Raw genomic sequence first — 21771 nt, 5'->3', positions numbered from 1 at the left:
AAATGTTAAATGTGCTGCCTTCTGCTGAATAGGAACACAAATCGACATACTGTTATTGCAAATACCACTCCCTAGGGATGCAACTATAATGTTCAGCCATGTATCAACTTGTCACTTCTGCCAAGTGCCATGTAGTGATTCCAGAGTTCAAGTCAGTGGTTCCTGTATAAACACTACAGTTCAGCTAAATATACTCCATTTTCCAGAATTACACATGTCGAAAATGTGTGAAATTTTATAATTTTGTGATAAAAGTTATATTTTGTGAACAAAAGCCATGATTAAGCTGGGATGAAATATTGACAATGAAGACACAAACTAATAAACAACTAATAAGAGATTTCAAATAGTACTTGTGCAGAAAAAACAAGGCATACGTTTACAATTACAGTTACTGCAGTAATATACACAGTAATACACACTTATCTTTTTTTACTTTCCATTATTTTGTTCGTTTGCTACTTTTAAAAATAGAAGTCACAAATTAGGATATTCAGCCTTCTGTTTTTATTGATATTGTTGCAATAATTGATTCCCCACACAACCTTTGGAGTGAAATTGCCTCTGTGCTAGAACTCACTTTTAAGTTTGCAGGTATGTTCTGTTTAGCGTAACGTTTTATTATTAATTATTTCATGTAACTCAATCTCCAGTAAATTCTATAGCCTCTACAATCTGTGATGCACACACACATGTTAATACAGTGATTCTTCTCCTAAACAAGCTCCAAAGGTGAAAAATGAATACATTTTACACTCCACTTACAAGAAGAGTCCAGAGGTAGATTTGTAAAGGAGCAATTACATAAAGCTAACAAATATGTTGACGCAAAGAGAGAGAGTGCGAGTGCGAGTGCGAGTGCGAGTGCGAGTGCGAGTGCGAGTGCGAGTGCGAGTGCGAGTGCGAGTGCGAGTGCGAGTGCGAGTGCGAGTGCGAGTGCGAGTGCGAGTGCGAGTGCGAGTGCGAGTGCGAGTGCGAGTGCGAGTGCGAGTGCGAGTGCGAGTGCGAGTGCGAGTGCGAGGGGGGAGGGGGGAGGGGGGAGTGCGGAGGGGGGAGTGCGGAGGGGGGAGTGCGGAGGGGGGAGTGCGGAGGGGGGAGTGCGGAGGGGGGAGTGCGGAGGGGGGAGTGCGGAGGGGGGAGTGCGGAGGGGGGAGTGCGGAGGGGGGAGTGCGGAGGGGGGAGTGCGGAGGGGGGAGTGCGGAGGGGGGAAGACTATTCTTTTTCATGCTTGTATAATACTATCCAACAATGTAGCAGAACAACTATAGTTCAATTCTTTAATCTTGGCGGCTCGCGCATGCCCGCCCAGACGCAGGAGATTGCTGCGTTGCCAGTTGCAAACGACACACGCGCCAAGAGAAACACACGCGCCAAGAGAAGCAGCGCCATAGTATAGTATAGTATAGTTCACATACTTATGTTTGGGGGGGGGGGGGGGGCGAGCACGCAGTTTATGAAGTAAAGCCACCACGGCCGCATTAACCCTTTTGCTGCTACAGAGACGTGCTCCCCGCATTCCGCACTGTGCGCGATTTTGTCATCACTGCACTGCTCGCCTGTGCAGACACAGGGTGCTCCGACTGCTTTGACACACTTATCATTCGATTTCACAAAAACTATGTGGCCCAAAAATTTGATTTTTACACATCATCTTGACTGATACCTTCCCCCCATAAATGACTTAATTTTGTTTCCATGTTCAACGCAGTTATTGTGTGGCATTAAATGTAGTAAACCATTGCACGAAATTTTGAAGAGTTTGTAGAGGTAGAAGTCCATAGCGTATACTTTCCATAAGGTAGAAGATTACTGTATAAGCAAAGGTCAAAGATATTTAAATAAATTAGGAGTTCAGTAAAGGAATTTTTTAAAACTATAACCAAACTTTATTGAAGTTCTGTCATATAAGTAGTACAAAATAAACATCTATATAAACAATGTGATGCATGAGCTCAAACAAGTTCAACAGATAACAGTATGCAAGCACTCAACAGCTTTCTAACAGTAACTTTTGTTGTGAAGGCACATACTGCAGACTACTAAAAATGTCATGTTTTATCACAAAATTATTGTATACAATGTCTCTCCTCAATGGCTGCAAAAATTTTTTATTTCAATAGCTTTTGCACTGGCTAAGCGGCACAGATATAATAAGGCAAAATCTCAGTTACAATAAAATATTGGCTATATGCCCCTCATTATATGTAGCAATGATTTGCTCAACAATATATAACAAATATAACTTTCAACAAATGTCTTATTGATTAGTGTTCCTCTCCCCCTCTTTCATCATCTTTTTTCTTGTTATTACAGAGTGAGTTACTCACAGTATGCATACAGAGAGGGCATTTCACAATCCGAAGTCACTGATGCATTATTCAAAATGACTCACTGAGTTTTGGGAGCCCTGCATTAATTTGGCTCTCAATTCCACATTCATTGCTTCCTCTCTTGATCCGGAAAAATCCACCATCACCCCAATCAGAGTTCCAGGAATTTGCAACAAGCCAGTATGGAGTGTCATCTAGCACACCCCAACCTATGATCTTGATCGCATGGCCACCAAGAGCAACACCAGAAACATGTTGATAAACACCTACGAAAACAAAATTAATATTAGGGAACAGCAAACACCTCTGCAATAATTCCAAACACTACCTAAATATTAAACAAAAAATCCTCCAACAAAACTATATCTTTTCTTTGTCAATGAATTGAAAAATCTAGTTTTTTCAAAGTGTTAAGATGCTGAAACCTAAGTCTGTTTGAAAAAGGTTTCATATTTGTAATGCAAAATTAACTATTTTTCAGCTGCTCCCCTTTCTGCCCATTTGAATTCTTAAGTAGTAATGCAGAAGTTGCAGGGAACCACGTTCACCACAGGGTGAGTGGCTGGTTGTTAACACTGGCTAGTTTTAACATGTTCATGTCACTTGAAGCGAAAAGTCAATGGGGAAGCTGGTTGCCTGGTCTCACCCATTCATCCTGTGATTGGACAGGTTGCAGCTCCTTCAGCTGGATCCAACCAGGCATACATATGGGAAGGGTTTACTAGTTATCAGGAGCTCTAATGCTAGATGTGTTATGGAATCCCTTCGAGAAATAGCGTCCAGGGCCGGAAAGAAAGTCAATGCACACTTTGTATGTCTGCCTGGGCAGCTCATCCAGACATGGCGGAGGCCCAACCTGTGGTCATCAAGCATGCAAGGTGCAGTCTTCTGCAAGTTGTGGCACATGTCAACATTAATGACATCTGAGGCCACCCTCACATAGTACAGGGGATTTGGCAGAAGTGCTGAAGACTGCTAACATCACTCAAAGGGTTCAAGCAGACCCCACAATTTGCAGAATCATGCATATGCATGGCATATGCATGCATGGCATATTTATTGAAAGGACAGACTGGATGCCATGGAGGGGGTGTGTTCATTACTGTCAACAAAAAATACCGTGTCCATTGAGGACATAATTGGGTCTATTTGTTAAGTTATCTAGACACAAATAGCAGGCCTAGGTGAACTAAATATAATTACTGGATGTTTTTACAGACTGCCCAATTTTGTTGTAACAATTGTAGAATTATTCAAAGAAAGTCTATGTGCAATAGTGCAGAAATACTCAGATGACACTTGTGAAGCATTTCTGAACATGTTTTCCGAAAAGTGTCTTAAACAACTAGTTAAGACAACCCCACTCAATCGAAATATTTCAGCCCTTGTAGCTACAAAGAGACCAGACCTTATAAACAGTGTCGGTATAGAGACGGGGATTAAGTGATTATAATGTCATTGTGACAATAGTTACCAAAGTTAATAGATTCATCAAGAAGGGTTGGAGAGTATGTTAGAATAAGCAGATGAACAGTTAGTAGCATCCCACTTAGACAATGAATGGACGCTATATGATACATAGATATGCAGTAATTATTGGCAAAGTATAACAGATTGTAAATTGCGCCACAGATAAATATGTACCGAGTATATGGATTAAAGATGGAAAAAGACTCACCAAGGTTAAATAATGAGGTTCAGAAATTCTTTGCAAATGATCTTGCTGTAAACACGAGAAAATTCAGGACATGTGTCTTATGTAAAATCTCTAAAAAGATCAATGGTTTCTACCAGTCACTTGTTCATCAGTCTCTTGTGGCAAGAGAAGACAGCAAACGAAAGCTGAAGAAAAATCATTCATGCAGGAGGACCACACACACATACTGTCATTTGACCACTGCACAGGTTCCCCTATGGAGCATACAGTAATAGACATCCCTGATGTAGAGAACCAACTGAAAGAGTTGAAAGCGAATTAGTCACCACGTCCATATGGAAAACCAGTTTAATTTTACAGAGAGAACACTGCAGCATTGGCCACTTACTTAGCTTTCATTTATTGTGAATATCTCACCCAGTGCAAAGTCTCCAGAGACTGGAAAAAAGTGCTGGTGACTCCCGTATAAAAGAAGGGTAAAAGAATGGACCCACATAATTACAGGCCAATGTTCTTCACATTGGTTTGCTGAACAATTCTTGAACATACTCTTGAGTTTAAACATAATCAATCAATGGAAAAATACTCCTATCAGAACACAAAAATATGAATATTTTCCTCTTTATTTAAAAGACTGACTTCAACCTGATCTCCTAACTGTAACGAACTCACACCAATTCGTGCATCACTAAAAGTCACTCGTACCTATCCATTCCCAGTTGCCCCTTCTCAGTCACTCCTTCAGTCCAACTCATTGTCATTCTCTCTGTTTCCCTGCCATTGTCTCCTGTATCACAGTGACAGTCCCCGTCACCCTGTCCTACCACCACAGTTTCTTCTCAGAGTCACTGCCTCCCTCTTGCTATCTCTTACTGCTAACATCTCATTCCTTCCTATTGCTGATGTCTTTTCTCAATGTCTCTGTCTCTCTCTTCCTTGTTGTCACTGTCACATACTCTGTCACCCACTTCCACTTTCTCTTTCTCTTTGGGAAAAGAATAGGAAAGGAAATCTCTAGTAGTGGTACAAGATACCCTCTGCTGTGTACCATATGGTGGCTTAGAAACCTTAGATGTATATCAATAAAAGTTGTGTGGTAACTTCTATTTCTTCATTATATATTAAGGTTGGCAGAACTGGTCACAGCTTTGTTGTGTTGAGGCATATGTGCTGTTCTTAAACTGCAACAATTTTATCTAATGCATCTCCACATTCTATTGCCCTCTTTTTTTAACACACAGAGTAAAGGGTAGAACTCAATGATAATGTTGTTCTTGGTGTGTTCAGTTGACCCTACAGGTAGCAGAAGCAGTACAGTGGAATAGGGATGAAGAAAGCATAAATCACTACATTATTGAAATGCAACAGAATCCACGAAAAAACTACAAGGATAGAAAATAAAATAATGTAACAGAAGTAATATTGCCACCAAAAAGCAATATTACTCTCCCAGCAGCTATTTTTCAAAAGTGATACTTGTTAGTGAAAGGTTTATTGTGACAACTCAATTTGCATTACTGGGGATGACATTCATAAAAAAGATAATTTGAACAGATTTAATGTTGCAGCTTAGCATTTATTCCCCATCACCTGCCAGATATTGCATCAATGAAAATCACAGAACAGTGGGAATTCACTTTCATACAAGCTAAATCACTCAAGATGAAAACAGAGAGTGCTAACGATAGAAGTGTGGTAATAGTCCTTTCCTGTGGGAAGGAAAATTCAGTTGAAGAAACTAAAGAATTACACAGAGACGATGTTCCACAGGTACTTTACTTCATGAGGCAAAATTCCAGCACAGCTGATAAGTTTAAAAAATACTATTCAACAAATTTCTTCCCTGTTATTATTGTTAAAATTCATATAATATTTTTCCTTGCTGCTCTTTCTGTCAACAGAATACTGAGAACAGCCTGACTATTACACCTCTTTCACCTGATAATATACATATTACAGTTATCTTCACTTTCTTTTCCAATTCTCACCTCAAACCCTACAAAAACCTTCTGCCTCATTATCATACCACTGATAATTTTTTCCACTTAGTGTCAGGCCAATATATTCAAACAAATGTTCATTATATGCAAATATATACAACACGTACCTGATTTATAGTGTACAAAGTCTTCATATACTGTAAATGCACCTTCAACAGGGCCATTTTTCATAATTTCAGCCTGTATCTGTTTGCTGCTGCCTTCAACAGAATATGCAGATTCACCTGTAATGTAAAATGTAGTTGCTACAATATAATTTTTTTAATACAACGACAACATGAATTAAAAAAAAAAAAAAAAAATCAACTTGGGTGAGCCACAATGACCTTTGTTGCCGAGAACCTTTAATAAGTTAAGTCTACATGCTAATTTTATTTTTACTGTCTCACTTTAACACTGACTTATGCAAAGATTGTGGATGTGGAACAAGAACATAATGCACAAATGTTCCATGACCAATAGCAACTACAGGGTGTCTACGTGGACAAGCAAAAAAAATTCCCGGATTTTTCCCGGATTTCCCGGTTAAAAACACACTTTCTCCCGGATGACAGTATATTTTCCCCTATCACTCCTTTGAATGGTTATGGTTTTGTACACGGGCGTACAATTTCCCGGCACTTTAGAAAACGAAACTCAGAGAAGAAGACACGTTTTGGAAATATCTTTGATGTGCAGCAACATGTACGCTGCGTATTTTCGTATTACGAAAACATACATTAGAAAATCCACCAAACACCGCATGTTACTTTCCGAACCATTGAAACCGAGATTTCGAAGCGCTTTTGTACGCCGTTCGTAACTCATGTCACGTGATCTCGCCAGCCAATGACAGAGGATATTCAGAGCATAGGACACGTGATGTAGTCAGCCAATAGCAACATCAGTGTTAAGTAGCACGCCAAACAGGGAAAGTTAATAGTTTAAATTAATATACATAGTGTTGTTACAAGAAAAGCAAAGCTTTCACATAAAATATTGGTCTCAAGCCGCAAGAGAAGCTAAGCTTTCGCATATACTGTTGATCTTTTTTTGCGCGTGTTACACTTTAAGAGATATCATACAAATGTGCCTGTAAAATTTTTAATAATGACATAAATGTCTGATCTTCAGGATTCGAGGGTTCGAAATGCTTCTAAATGGCTCGTCATCAGACGCCTGATTTTTAAATGAGAGTCAAACGCTTTGTGATTTAATAAATTCACGGTCCATTCTTGTACGTAGTTCAACTTACGTAAAAGGATATTTACTTTGAAAGTAACGCTTTTCAAACCACCAATCGTATTATTTTTCCGCGACCTGTTACAAATAGGTTCGTTTCAGCAGTTGCCAGAGAGCTCAGGTAACAGGCGACATTGCGCTTGGGTAGATATCATGACTTAGGAAGCCCGTATGTACGTACGTGTAAAAGATCATCAATGAAAGATGATACTGCAAAAGCATCGGAATTTCGTGAACCATATTAAAATATGCACATTTAAAGTGCTTACTTAAAGGCACACTCGTATGTCCAGATTCCCAATGAAGTACCGTAGACCCCAACCTGATATTAAGCTTTTAAGTGTGGTTTCCAGGATGTAAATTTTCTTGGAGCACCAGTACTGTATTATATCATGTTTGGTTCTTTATTATGGCATAATGCCATACGTGCTAGAAAATGAAAACATGCACTTGAAATGCAGCGAACAGTTGAAACTACCGAGTACTGTGGAATTAAACATTTCGTTTCAGATACACTGACTGCCTCTGCGGAAAAGATTAGCAAAAGTCAAATTTCTTTAGCAAACAGACAAAAATTAACTTCATTGTTCCGCAAGGCGATTAATGCTTGACTGTCAGAAAGGTGGAAATCAAATAAAATCTGAAACTAATGACATATTTCAGCCTTTAGTAATTATGTGAATGTGTTTTAATTCACTTGATAGCTCCCGGCCACGTATATCCGTTTTGTTTTCATTTGACGTGAGAGTAAACGAAGGGGAAACAGCAAAATCACTGAACGTAAACACGGGTCACGTGGAGACTACCCACTATAGCTCTGATTGTTCTGCGCATCAGCCCCGGATCTGCGACATTTGCGAACCGGGTCAATACTAAAAAAAATCGAATTTTCAAAATATGTTCATCTTGTAGCGTACATCTTTCTGAAAAGTCTGAAACCTAAAACGTATGTATTCGAGGAAATGTAAGACATATTATTTGGTCTTAAGTATGCCCAAGTGCAGTTCCATGCCTCTTTTTCTACTGCACGTCCAAACTATATTCAGGGGAGTGGAAATTTAAATGTCCTGTGGTGCCTCTCCTGCTCCCAGTCGGCGGTTTCTCTTAAAAAAAAAAAAAATCTCGCAATTAATAGCGGATGGGATTATTTGTAATCGAGAGAACAAGAACTCTTCGGAAAATCTGAACTCTTCATTGCCCATTAGTTAATAACTTGCTGTTTTGTGTGTCATAAAATTAAATATAGGATATATAAAACCAGTACTGACAAGAGATAAGCAAGAAATTACACATTTCTTCAAACCTTAGCTCCTAGCATTTTTTTCTCTCTAATCTTGCTACAGCTTTACATGGCATGTTTTCCTTTCTGTGAAAGAATCTTTTACCTCATCAAAGTTTGTCAAACTTTTTGCTACATGGAATATCGAAATGTAATTATCTAATACTGAAAAAGCTGTTAATACAAATAATACCCAAGACTGGTGAGGTTTCTCGATCTGATTACGTCTATTTTGTCACTGTCTGCTAGATAAAACAAAATAGGCCTTTCTAATACGGCAGTAATTTTATAACACACCAAATAAACGAGACTGTTTTGGCACAAATGGTCATTTTTATAACACGGCAGAATATAATCCAATAAGTATCAATATCAAATGCCTATTAGGCCTACTACAAGCAAAAAGCTTTATGTTAGTAAATAGTTTCACGTTTCATTCATATGCACCAGCTTCTCTAGCATGGCATCGAAAACTAGTATTACGAAATTTTTATATAAATTTGGAATAGTCTTATTCTTCCATAATTTGTGTGATGTCCTCGTTTCTTCTCCGTCCTCATTCTAACAAACAATCCTGTCATCACCAATTCTTTAGCTATTGCTGCCACTGTCAAAATTTGTTCGCCGATTAACTTCACTAACCCTGCCAGAATCACTGGTTTAGTTCTCCCGCAATTATTCTCCGGTTAGGCGTTGTTACGTGTTCGTACAACACGTTTTCCGCGTTACTTCCATAATAGAACTTAAGCGGCTGGTAGACGGGGACTGTACTACTGGTCCTTACTAGTGTAGCGATCTGGCCAAACATATTCTGTCAAAACTTCATTTTCTTGGACACACCGAGAAGATAATACATAATCTTTCTCACCTGTTATTCCTGTCAGTCGTTTATTTCCATTCTGATAGTATGAATCTATGGATTTCGATAGTAATTATAACAACGCTGAGCCGGCCGCGGTGGTCTAGCGGTTCTAGGCGCGCAGTCCGGAACCGCGCGACTGCTACGGTCGCAGGTTCGAATCCTGCCTCGGGCATGGATGTGTGTGATGTCCTTAGGTTAGTTAGGTTTAAGTAGTTCTAAGCTCTAGGGGACTGATGACCACGGATGTTAAGTCCCATAGTGCTCAGAGCCATTTGAACCATTTTATAACAACGCTGATCATTCCCACACTCAATCAGCCACATAATCAGACAGCGATTGCCATTCATCCATTCGGCTTTACTCCACTCAGCTCGTATAGCCCCATCCCCTTTTGTATGTAGAAAGTTTATTTCTAGATGCGACGAGGATTCTCCTGACAGACACATCACGTACACTATGCATGCATTCAAAAGTCGGCTTATGATTCATTCAGAAATCAACTTAAAATGTGAGAAGCGTTTCAAAATCATATGACTAATTGATAGGCAAATGTGCGCTGGATGCTAGGTGCTTTGTGAAACAAGTTTTTTTCCCCTCAAGAATATGAATTAGGTGCCCCCTTTCCCCGGAAGTATCTAGCTGCTTGCTGCGACTGCTTGCACAGCCAACAGCCACATTCCTGTTTACAGAAGCGGGAGAATCTACTACTCAAACGTGACACTACTGCGCATGCGCATGAGCCCGCGCGTTAACTGCTAAAACAAATCGAATGCAAACAGTTGCGACTTCACACTCATTGGAGGCAATTTGTTGTTATGAAGCACTGCATAGACTTCCTAAACCCTTTGACACATTTTCAATCGGCAGACGCTTGCATGAGCACTTGTGTCGTCGTTTTATATGGCGCATTTCCTTTGCAATTTAAGTTATTTTCGTTTTTTTCTCTCGTTTATGTTTTATTGTTGAAGTATTATTCTGCAGTAGCGGGATACAGTAATATCCTTTGTTAGTGCGTCGGTTCTTACTAGTCAAAATTACAAAAATGTAACTGAAAACTAAAACAATGAAAAATTCCCGGAATTCTAAAAATATCCCGGGTTTTTCCCGGTTTTCTCCCGGATGAGAAAAATCCCGGGTTTTTCCCGGATCGTAGACACCCTGAACTAAATACAGCACAAAGCACAACAATGAAGGCTTTTATCACTTTTTTGAAAAGTATTACATAGCTGACATGTCTACCACTAGTAGAGACAGGGGTGTCAAGAAATCAGAACCTAGTCTTTCCCAAAGTATTTGGAGTTACCTTTTTTTTTTATGTGGGATAGTTCATACATGCACACAAGTGATAGTAACTCATTCTTGAATGAGATATTACCTCCACTAAGGTCACCAGACAGGCACATACTGTTAACCTGTTATAACTGTGCAATTAAATATGACAAGTGCCTGTAAAATGGCTATGAAGAGCAAGTGAGTTATGCGAAGTGGAACTACAAGGACACTTGAATAATTTTTCCTATGCTGTCCCAAGGGATTATCTTCTTTAGCGTCACATTTCAAAAGCATCCAGTGTGATCTTGTCTGGATTGCTTATCAACCACGTTTCACTTCCATACACGGTTACACTCCAGACAAATGCCTTCAGGAAAGGCTTCTGATGTTAAATTTCTCTTTTTTAGAAATGCTTTTCCTGAAATTCCAGGTCTACATTTTACATTCTACCTACTTTGGCCACCATCAGTCATTTTACTGCCCAACAGCAAAATTAACCTTAACTATTATGGTATCATTTCATAATGTACTTGGCTCACCATCGCCTAAATTAATTTGACTACATTCCATTACCCTTGTTTTGCTTTTTTTTTTTTTTTTTACACTAACCCTATTTCCTCTTTTCAAGACACTGTCCATTACATTCAACTGCTCTTCCAAGCCGCTGACAAAATTACGATGTTGTCGGGAGGCATCAAAGTTATTTCTTCTCCCTGAACTTTAATTCCTTCTCCAAATTATTCTTTGACTTCTTTTACTGCTTTCCGTACGTATAGATAAAAAAACACTGAAGATAGGATACAACCCCTCTGACTCCATTAAAATATGTATTTTTGTTAAAACACTGATTATTGTACTGCTGCTCTACAGATATCTTACCATAATGCAGATCCTCAGAGTATGACACAGGGTAACTGTCTTCACACTGCTTCTCACATCGAGGTGTATTGCCACCCTCTCCAGAGCATGGCATTCGAGTGCCATTTACATGGTGTTCGCAAGGTGGTATTTCATAAGGCTGACATCCCTACAGCAAACAAAATCAACATAAAGACAAATCAATCATGAAATGTTAGGTAAATGTCACTGAGCACTACCAACAACTTGTGCTTACAGAAGACGCTTAAACCATCTATCCTCATCTGCCACAAAGTCCCAAATTTAACCTTGCACAATAGTAGTATTACATTTTTTCCATCAAATAAAAAGGGTCACGAATTGATGTTGCATGTGTGAATGTGTCAGTGAACACCCACCCTCCCTTGCTGTCATATAACGAAAGAAAATAGTGTCGATCAAATATTATTTCATCTGATTACACATTCAGAACCTTTGATAATCAACAGTCCACTAATGTATTCATTTTTACATCAATTTTATTACAAGTTCTTTTAATTTTCACTTGCATTTTAACCCTTCAATAAAAATTCAGAAAGTAGAAAAACATTATTGTACGCATTCCTGAAGTACTGTGGAACCAAAATTTGGAAACTATTTTGGCTGCAGTCATTTTGATGGAAGTTGTTAATTTACTCAAAATGGCAGCAACCATTCATGTTTTAAATGATTCCTTCTCTTTACAAGTGAAGGTTTAGGAACACAGTAAGGATCATTTTACCAACAGATGGGACTATGCCAAAATGTGAAACTTCTGTCAGCAAGAGATGTGATCAGTTCTCTGTCATAGCTGGTAGACTTTGGTCTTTCCCTTCCATGTAAGTTGGTAATGGCACCGGTTTTTTGGGCTGGAAGCTCGCTAGAGAGTGGAACCTCCACTTTCATAGAAGATCAGACCATTGCCATATGAGCCTCCTTTAGTTTCAGCTCCAATGTGGAGCAAAAGCTGCAGCTTTGTCTCCTTCGCAAATATGTTTTGCTACAGGCACTTGCCACCTTTCATTCTGTATAAGTTTAACAGAAGTTGGCAATGTCACTACATATTCATTTACATGCCGAGTGTGACTATCTTGCACTTCCGCCACATTCTAAGGGACACATGCGGGGTAAGATTCCACGTTGTGACGATTGGTATCTTATGATTTGGTTCAGCACTCTCTCTCTCTCTCTCTCTCTCTCTCTCTCTCTCTCTCTCTCTAGCACATTCTCTCCAGTCTTCATCTAGCCCAGCACCAATCTTCGTATAGCTCAAGCAAGTATGCCTCAAGCTGTGTAATTTCTGCACTTTACTTTAAATTTTTCTATTCGGGTATTATTCTTGACTAGTGCTCATTAGTGAACGCTGCCCTTGGCAGAATATTGTGAACCTATAATCTCTGAATACATTTTTTTTTCCTGCTAAATTTCGAATTGTGACCTTTCGCCTCTATCTTCAGTTTCCATACTAATCACAGATTCCCCACGCGAAAGAACACCGACATGTTACAAAGTCAGAGACTGGCTGGATAATCATTATTAGAACCCCAGCGATCTGTTTATGTGTTCTGCCTCTGCTAACTGCATCAAGCTGCTTTCACATTAGCTGGCTGGGGTGTGAGCACTGCCACCAGCCAGCAAGGGGGACCAGCACAGTCTACTTGAAGTACCTGTTAAGAATACACCCACCAAGAAAGATGAGGGGAGCTAAGAAACCAATGCAAACAGTTTGTTCTGAGACATTTCACCATTGAGAGGGAGGCAAACATTGTAGATGGTAATCTCCTGAAATGCCCTTATCCTAACAGCGAGTCTCCAAGAGCATATTAAGAGGCACAAATTCACCATACAAAATGTCTAAAACACATGTGCGAATTCTGCCTGACATCACAATCATAGGCAGCACAATTATTATATCATCCACGAAGGGTTGGGGTCTGCATTGCTGGAAACCCAGTCTCCTGAAGGGCAATGCAGAAGGCAGATGAAGAGCTTAAAAGATGTCATAGCTCAGCCAGGTGCTGAAAAAAAAACTGCTATTATTTCACTGGGGAATAATGTTGTGAAGAACAGTGTAGGCATGAATGGACCAAGGAGGCAGGTTATGCCTCTGGGTCACCTGCTGCCACTGGTTGGGGGGTTGTGGCATCAACAGACATAGGCAACCTGAAAATGGTACCAGGTTCTGGGATAGGCACTTAGTAGTATAAATTTATGATAAATAGCAACTAGTCACCGAGCACTACGAAAACTGCCCACAAAAAGTTCACAACGTAATTATATCACTGCTCTTCACAGAGCAACATAGTTAATACAATAACTACTCTATTGCCCCTGCCTTGAATTGAAACTAATTCATGTTACTTTTCACAAATGGTACGATATGACAATTCACACATGCTGTTTCCAAACAAATCTGAAATATTGCCAACATTAAAATTTCTCTCTAGCTGCAAAAGGCAATTACAACAAAAGTATTTTTATGATGCAACAGTTATGAAGCTACAATTAGCAACAGATTGCAAATATTTCTGTGAACAAATACCATACACAAAATATGTTTAATAAAGGCCATGAAATTTATGTAGTTAAAATGCCTGCCACACAAGCAATAAAATATAAATTTTTGCTTACCTGTGATGAATTGTAAGCTCCACCACTGACAATGCCTTTACGTTTCCAGTATGCCCATGCAGCTCCTGGAAAACCTCCGTTGCAACCAAACCCGCAAGAGTGACAACAAGATACAAGATCTTCTGCTGAGAAGTGGAAATTCTTTTCACCTTTTGAATGAATGCAAACTCTGTCTGACATTGCTTCCACTGCACCAAATGCCTAAAATAAACAAATAAATTGCTGTAGTGAAGACTGTGTGTCAGTTGCTTCACATGGGGAGGGGGGGGGGGGGGAAGAGAGAGTACATTTAACAGTCGTTGCAAGCATGGCACTGGTGCCCTGTGTTTGCTTGTAAACAAAAAGACTTTGGTGGCAAGAAGATTTTTATCCCATAGAGGGGAAAATGGTTCTGAATGGTTGAATCGGTCACCTTTTATGAAGCACTTACTTGATGCACTGTGGCATGCTTATCCAGTGTTAGAAAGCAAATTACATTACGGTAAATCACATTGTCTGCAAATTGCTAACCTGGACAATTAACATATTGGGATGGATACTGAGTTTACTTGTGTTTCACGTGCCATCTATTGCAAACGGATCGTGAGAACTCGCGTTTGCTACATGCTGCCTGTTGACTTTATGTAGTTAGGTGCTTACACCTATATGCAATGTAGCAAAAATAACTGCCTCTAATACCATTTCAGTCTTTAAGATCACCCTGCTTCTAGAGACGGCCCTATTCAGAAAACAAAGGGAAATAGACAATTCTGAAATACTTCCAGATGTTTTTTCTGACGAGTAACTAAATGTTCCTAATGAGAACGAAGACTGTGATGGAATGTATGTACAGTTCTGGGGACAATGACAGTGACATTTTTAGACTCTTAAAGAACCGTAAGGTGGCACTGTTAAGTGATTCTGAAAATAAGTATAAAGGTGCTTCTGTTTGTGTGAATGATTCAGTTTGTGAAGTGATAAAATGGACTTCTATGAAAGTAACAATCAACCATACATTCTACTATTTGAAGATCCTGGGGCCATTAAATTTTCAATGCAATGCGAGTCTGTAGCTTCTGTGATTAGCCTGATGTTTGGTAATGACATCTAAGAAATGGTTTCGCAGGGAGTTTTACACCTTCCATGATAAAGCCTGTGAAATGGAAAATGTCACCTAAAGCATTCAGGTGGTCTCCTGTTACACAAAGAGAGATGAAGAAATTCCTTGGGCTAATTCCTCTGATGGGACAAATAAGGGAAAAGATATAGATGGAAAGATTATTTTTAGTTTGAGTTGTAATAATTTTCAACAGATTTGGACATTCTGGCACTTTAACAACAACACAAAATTGAACAATAGCTCTGGAAAACTCTTCAAAGTGCACCCTGTGCTGGATTATCTCTTCAATAAATTCAGGATACATTATAAACCAAAGCAACAGTTGTCTTTCAATGAGGGGACAAGTCCATGGAGAGGACCCGCAAAAATTATGCAGTATGAGTTACTTGTTAGGATGGTGTGCGAGAAAGCTATAGGTTATATCTGCAATATGGATATTTGCACTGGTGAAGGGAAGAAATCTGAAGAATTTGTTCTCTCCATTCTTGGCAAATATCTTGGTATGTGGCACCATATACATCAAGATCATTGTTATAACAGTTCCTCTACTGCATAATTACTACTGAAAGACAATCAGAATCTGTGGTACTATTAGAATGGACAAAGATTTACCACAAATTCTGAAATGCAAAGCATCAAGAAAGAAGAAAGCCCAGAGCTGAGTTTTCTGTAGGAAAGGTAACCATCCTCTTAAGGAAAGACAAGCAGGACATCAGACATAACATTTCTCAATGCTTATGTCTCAAATACAGGAAAGAAAAATAGAAAACCTAGAGGATATATTGAAGCCAGTGTGTAAATCAATACATTGTCCACATGAAAGGAGCTAATTATGCAGATCAGTAGCTTTGATTAAACAGACAAAAAGGCATCCTCTATCTAATAAACAGTGGAATTTTCAATTCATATAGAATTTATAATGCCATGAACACAAAGGGGTAAGAAACATAAAAAGAAAAAGCATACACAGTTCTCCTTTCAGTGGTACAATACTGAATTACGGACTATGATAATGGAGGTCTCTGGACCTAGAGACACACATCACGCCCATTTAATACATTAATTATAGTGCACACTAATAAGATGGATTAGATTGTGATGACTATGTTTACAATTCCATTATGATTATCATTTACAAAATGCTTTTCTATATGCATTAAAATTGTTGGTTCATAATGTGAAGAAACATTTTATGTTCATATACTGAAAGGTAAAATGGAAATGAATCTTGGACAGGCAGTAGCAATCTGACAAAATTAAACTGAATACAATCTACTTCAATTAATGCCTCTCCTCCTCACTGTGTATATAGCAGCAATACTGGGAAAATTTGACACCTTTTGTAGACACCAAAATTAAAAATGTTCTTTACAACATTTAAAAAAAATGTTGCCTGGAAAAAAAGAAATTTCATTCTGAACTTACCCAACAGGAACCACAGGATCCTTGATCCCGAATCTCCTTTATTGTAGGGCAGAAGGACCATTTCTCACGGGAATCAAACTCCTCTGGAATTTCTAAGTCCTCTACTGCATGTCTCTGAACAGGTGGTTGGAAGAGGTAGGAATCTGGATGAACTCCCATCAGTCGTTTTAAGTGTTTCACCGGTGTTTCTTGTGGGAAGTTTCTGCCAGCCTGAAATAGTTTTTATTGTTATTACTATTAACTTTAGAAATCCTATAAGCAACAGAACTACTTTAAAACTTCAACAACTGATTTCTTTGACTGGCTTCATTATTAACAACAATGGACTCCTGTGATGAATAAAACTTCAGCTATTTCTCTAACAGTAAGTAATAAAATGCTATTTATGTTTATACAAGCTTAATTACTTGCCCATAACAGAGTGCAGTGGAAGATTCACTGTGAGCAAAACAGAAACCCTCTTGATTTACTTAGTGCCTCCTGAAGTTTATTCAGTTATAATAACTATAATACAAACTAAACAAATGTCCATTACTTATAATAAGCTGCTAAGGGTAATACTATTTTTTTTCGAAGAATAAAATCAATAATACAATGTTCATAGATTTCTACCTCTTTTGGAACACACTGTAGCTGTGAACATTGGGTGGCTGCAGAAATTTATCCAAGAGGGTGTAAGATTCTATAATTTTCATTTTTATATATCTGAATAGGTGAATCAGACAACATCCAATGCCCCAAGATTTAAATTTTGTATGAATTATACAAAAGTTATATAAAGGATTGCTTGTTATTAACTCAGCATTTCTGTGGTAGGTCATTTTTATACATATAGCAATAAACATATTAGTATACGTAAAGTATATCTTGATATAAATATGCCACCTTTTTAATTTGGTGATCTGAAATTACCTCCTCAAATGATGAAATTCAAATCAAATGTCATGTGGAGCTAATCAAATTGCTTCTGCTGTATAGCATTAATAAATTTAGAGAAGAAAAACTAGGTGGTGAAGAGGTGGTGATATTAAGAATTTTCTCAGCCTCATAAGGTCCACAAAACAAAAATTCAGTGATGATAGTGACGCTCCTTTGATTTCATAAAGTATCTTAAGTTTTCACAAAAACCCGCATTATTTTCCAACGGTGTGGGCCACAGTTATATGCCTCCTTAAAGGGTATTTGTAGTAGTTTAAATACTAGAGATTGTCACAGTACCATCTACAGCTACATCAACACTCTTCAAATCACCGTGAGATACATGGCAGAGGGCACATCTCATTGTACTTGTTATCAGGGTTTCTTCCTGTTCCATTTTCATATGGAGCATGGGAAGAATGAGTGTTTGAATGCCTCCGTGTATGGAGTGATTATTCTAATCTCATCCTCACGATCCCTATGCGAGCGATATGTAGGGTGGTGTTGTATATTCCTTCCCAGATTAATCGCTTAAAGCTGGTTCTTTAAACTTTGTTAATAGACTTCCTGGGATAGTTTACGACTATCTTCAAGAGTCTTCCAGTTCGGTTCCTTCAGTATCTCTGTCATACTCTCCCAAGGATCAAACAAATCTGTGACCCTTTGTGCTGTCTTCTCTGTATACGTTCAATGTCCCCTGTTAGTACGATCTGATATGGTTCCCACACACTATCAATATTCTAAAACCACAGCACTTGAGACAGTCGAATTCACAAAACGGCCAGTGCTCAATCACTAAGATTGGAAAACAATGTCGGTTGTAAGAAGGCTAAAGAAGTAAAGAAACTACAAGTATACAGACAACTCTCAAGATGAACCAAAAACATACCACACAGAATCTCTTCAAGAATGCAGTAACAACAACAACAACAATGAAGCCAAATATGATGAACCAGTTTATTAGAAGGATTGTATGAATTAAATTTAAGTCATTCCCAAATAACAGATTACTGGTAATTTCAAGGAATGGTGATGTTGCAGTTTTTCATTCTTGCAAAAACTCTACCCTTTCAACATATTTTTTGTAATACCTACAAGAAAATATGCATTCAGGCACACAACCCCACAGACATCTAAACTTCCACACTCACAGTGGTGGCGAAACTGATCATTCAATATCAATTATTGAAAGCTGTTGCCTGGGTAAATGGAAGTGGGTAGAGGGTTGTGGGGGGGAGGGGGGAGGAGAAAAATGTATGAGCAAGGAAGGGGTAGCAGGATAGTGAGAGACAAGTCTTTCGCAAGATGACTAAGCAGTTACACAACAAGGCAAATAGATTTCAATAGGATGGGCGTGTGTGTGTGTGGGGGGGGGGGGGGGGGGAGTGAAGCAGACAGAGGGGTGAGAATAATGGACAGGGTTGGGCGGAAATAGGGACAGGCGAGAGAGAGAGAGAGAGAGAGAGAGAGAGAGAGAGAGAGAGATTGCACATCGGTGATGGCGGCGGGGGAGGGGGGGGGGGGGGGAATGGCAAGAAAAGGCAGTGTACAAGCTGATGTGGAAGGAGCGGTACACAGCATATTTGTCAACTTGATAGTAAAATTTCTAGTCTGCCTCAGTTTGGCCGTGGCCATTCGTGTGAGTGGACAGTTAGTTACTTGATAGGACACTACTCTGGATGATGTGGGTCGATATACCTTACCTCAGGGCATGATGAGAGGTAGTCAAAGCCCTGATGAAGTATGTGATTTGCCTTTTCAAGACCAGGGAGGCAAAGGGTGTTTAGTGCTGGTTGGTGGAGGGTTAACATGGTTACTTGTGTCATTGGAGGAGATGCCATGGGATATCTGTTTGTGGATGAGCTGGATAGGATATTGACAGTCAGTAAAGGCTCTAGTAAGGATAACAATATATTTTGACAACTTCTGCTGTCCACTGTGGAACTGGCATCCACACATGGTGAGGCTGTGGGGAAGAGAGATTCCGACATGGAACAGGTGTCAACTGTCAAAGTGCAGGTACTGTTGGTGGTTAGTGCACTTTGTATGAACGGACATATTTATCGAGCCACCTTAGAGGTGGCGATCATCAGCTAGGGAGACGGGTCAGTGGGTTGATAAGGACCAGGTGAAGTGCATTTGGGAGTAGGTGTTAAGGTTATGGAAGAAGGAGGTATGGTTGTCCCTGCCAAGAGTCCAACCATGGAAATGTCATAAATAAATCCAATCCAGGTGTTGGCTACATACAGACGATTCCGACCACTGCGTTTGTGATACCATCAATGGCAACAGCAAACAGCTTTACACTTAGAACCCATCCCTGAGGGACTCCAGTTTCCGTTATGTATTTGGGTTACTGAGAACTGAACGTATCTGGACATGAAAAAGTCTGAGATATAGGAAACTAGATAAAAATGGATAAACTGACCCAGAAACCCCCTACATGCAGTGTAAGTAGTACACGACATCACCAAATGGTATTGTACGCCTTCTGTAAGCCAAAGAACAAATAAATCAAGATCTGCGGTGGACCGGAAAGCCCAAAAGTCACTTTGGAATCTTAATATATTATCTCCATCTCCAAGGCAACGGCACAGATGGCGATTGACAATGTGTTCAAATAGCTATTGTGGGTCCTTTCCCAATTTCAGGACAGGAGTAATACTACCTTTTCGCCAGTGAGGGGGAAATTCTCCTTCCTGCCAAATGAAACTAAAAAAGTGGAGGATATGTTTCATGTTGTTGCGCCAAACATGTTACAGCATTTGACTGTGGATTTTGTCGGGTCCATGGGACATACCTTCACATGCCACGGAAGCACTACGGAACTCCCATTCACTAACAGGGATGCAATACGACAGACCCATGTGCTTGGAAGAATGGCAGGTGGCACTCAGTTAGGTGTTTCTGTGTCCGGAAATGAAGATGGTAATTACTGCTAGCGGACACTTCAGCTAAGCGCACTGCAAAACATTTGACAACTACCACAGAATCAGTGCAGATATTACTATTAACAACGACGCCAGGAAACACTGTGGATGGTGGATGGGCACAAATGTGGTGAAGTTTGGTGCATACTTTAGACGATGGGATGAGAGCTCACATGGATGATACATGTTGCTCACAACATCATTCCCTTCCTTCCTTGATTAAATCCGCACTTTTGCCCAGAGTCACTCGAATGGTATTAAATTATCCATGGCACTTGCACCGCTGAAGCACCCTTTGGCATTCCCTGATAGCTCTGGCTTTATCTTCAGACCACTGTGGCACCAGTGGTCGCTGGAATGATCCAGACGTAGGGTAGTGTTGCTGCAGCAGTGTGAATGATAGTATCCTGCACCAATCTATTGATACCCGTCACTTGGCTAGCTGCAAAAGTGGCTGTAGAGGAGAAGCCTGCCACTCAGCTTTCCAAAGCAATCAACATGGTGCATGTTCTTGATGTCTGCAAATTGAGAGGGAGAAAACAATATGAAAACATTCACTGCCAATAGGATCACCATAGACTTGCCACTGAATCAGGGGTAAAGTACTCAGGTTGCAAACTGCGAGATCAATAGTCCAGTATGTTCTGTGGGCTGCACTGAAATGTTGTAGCTCCAGTGCTGAGTAGGCAGATGTCCAATTTCTAAAGGTAGTGTTCTAGTACCCAGCCTCTGTGAGAAACTGTCACCGCCCCACAGGGAATTACGGGCATTTAAGTCCCCCAGTAAGATGAATAGGAGGAGGTAGCTGTTCCACTAACTAACAGCTCGTGATAATGGAAAGGTCCATCTGATGGTAGGTAAACATTATAGACTGTCATCCAAACTGATACACACTAACAGCCACAACCTTTAGTTCTGTGGTAAAGGGGCACCTGTTCACTGAAAATATCAGAATATGAGGGTACAAACCCCACCAGACGCTCTCTCAAAATTAACATGATTAATACAACAGGGTTGGTAGTTTTTCAGAGGAGGGAAAGAGTTGCCATAAACCACATTTCCTGAAGTGCTACACCAATAATAAAACAAGTAGCTAGTAAATGACGAAATTTGTTCAGCTGACGAGAGCACATCACAGCTCCATTGAAGAAGCGTTGGAGTCAGGCCTGAGAAAGTGGTGGATGGAAAAGACGGGTGTGATTGCTTCGCTACCAGGCTGTAGTCTGCCTGTTTGGAGATCTGTCATCAATGTGCAGAGGCTTGACCTTTGC

General features: G+C 39.7%; 1 protein-coding gene across 1 annotated transcript in view; it reads right to left on the bottom strand.

Annotated features, from left to right (window-relative positions):
* Positions 1 to 1863: 1863 nt before the first annotated feature.
* LOC126174543 (cathepsin B) overlaps positions 1864 to 21771 on the bottom strand; it is a 39542-nt gene continuing 19634 nt past the window's right edge. The window contains exons 2-6 of the mRNA XM_049921044.1: positions 16653 to 16862; positions 14129 to 14329; positions 11501 to 11648; positions 6095 to 6211; positions 1864 to 2596 (exon numbers count right to left, since the gene is read on the bottom strand). Of these exons, the coding sequence (XP_049777001.1) occupies positions 2379 to 2596; positions 6095 to 6211; positions 11501 to 11648; positions 14129 to 14329; positions 16653 to 16862 (894 nt within the window). The 3' untranslated portion in view covers positions 1864 to 2378. The remainder of the gene's footprint in view (positions 2597 to 6094; positions 6212 to 11500; positions 11649 to 14128; positions 14330 to 16652; positions 16863 to 21771) is intronic.

The sequence above is a fragment of the Schistocerca cancellata genome, chromosome 1, assembly GCF_023864275.1.
Source record: "Schistocerca cancellata isolate TAMUIC-IGC-003103 chromosome 1, iqSchCanc2.1, whole genome shotgun sequence".
In the NCBI taxonomy this organism is placed as follows: Eukaryota; Metazoa; Arthropoda; class Insecta; order Orthoptera; family Acrididae; genus Schistocerca; species Schistocerca cancellata.
This window is presented reverse-complemented; position numbering and strand designations above follow the sequence as displayed.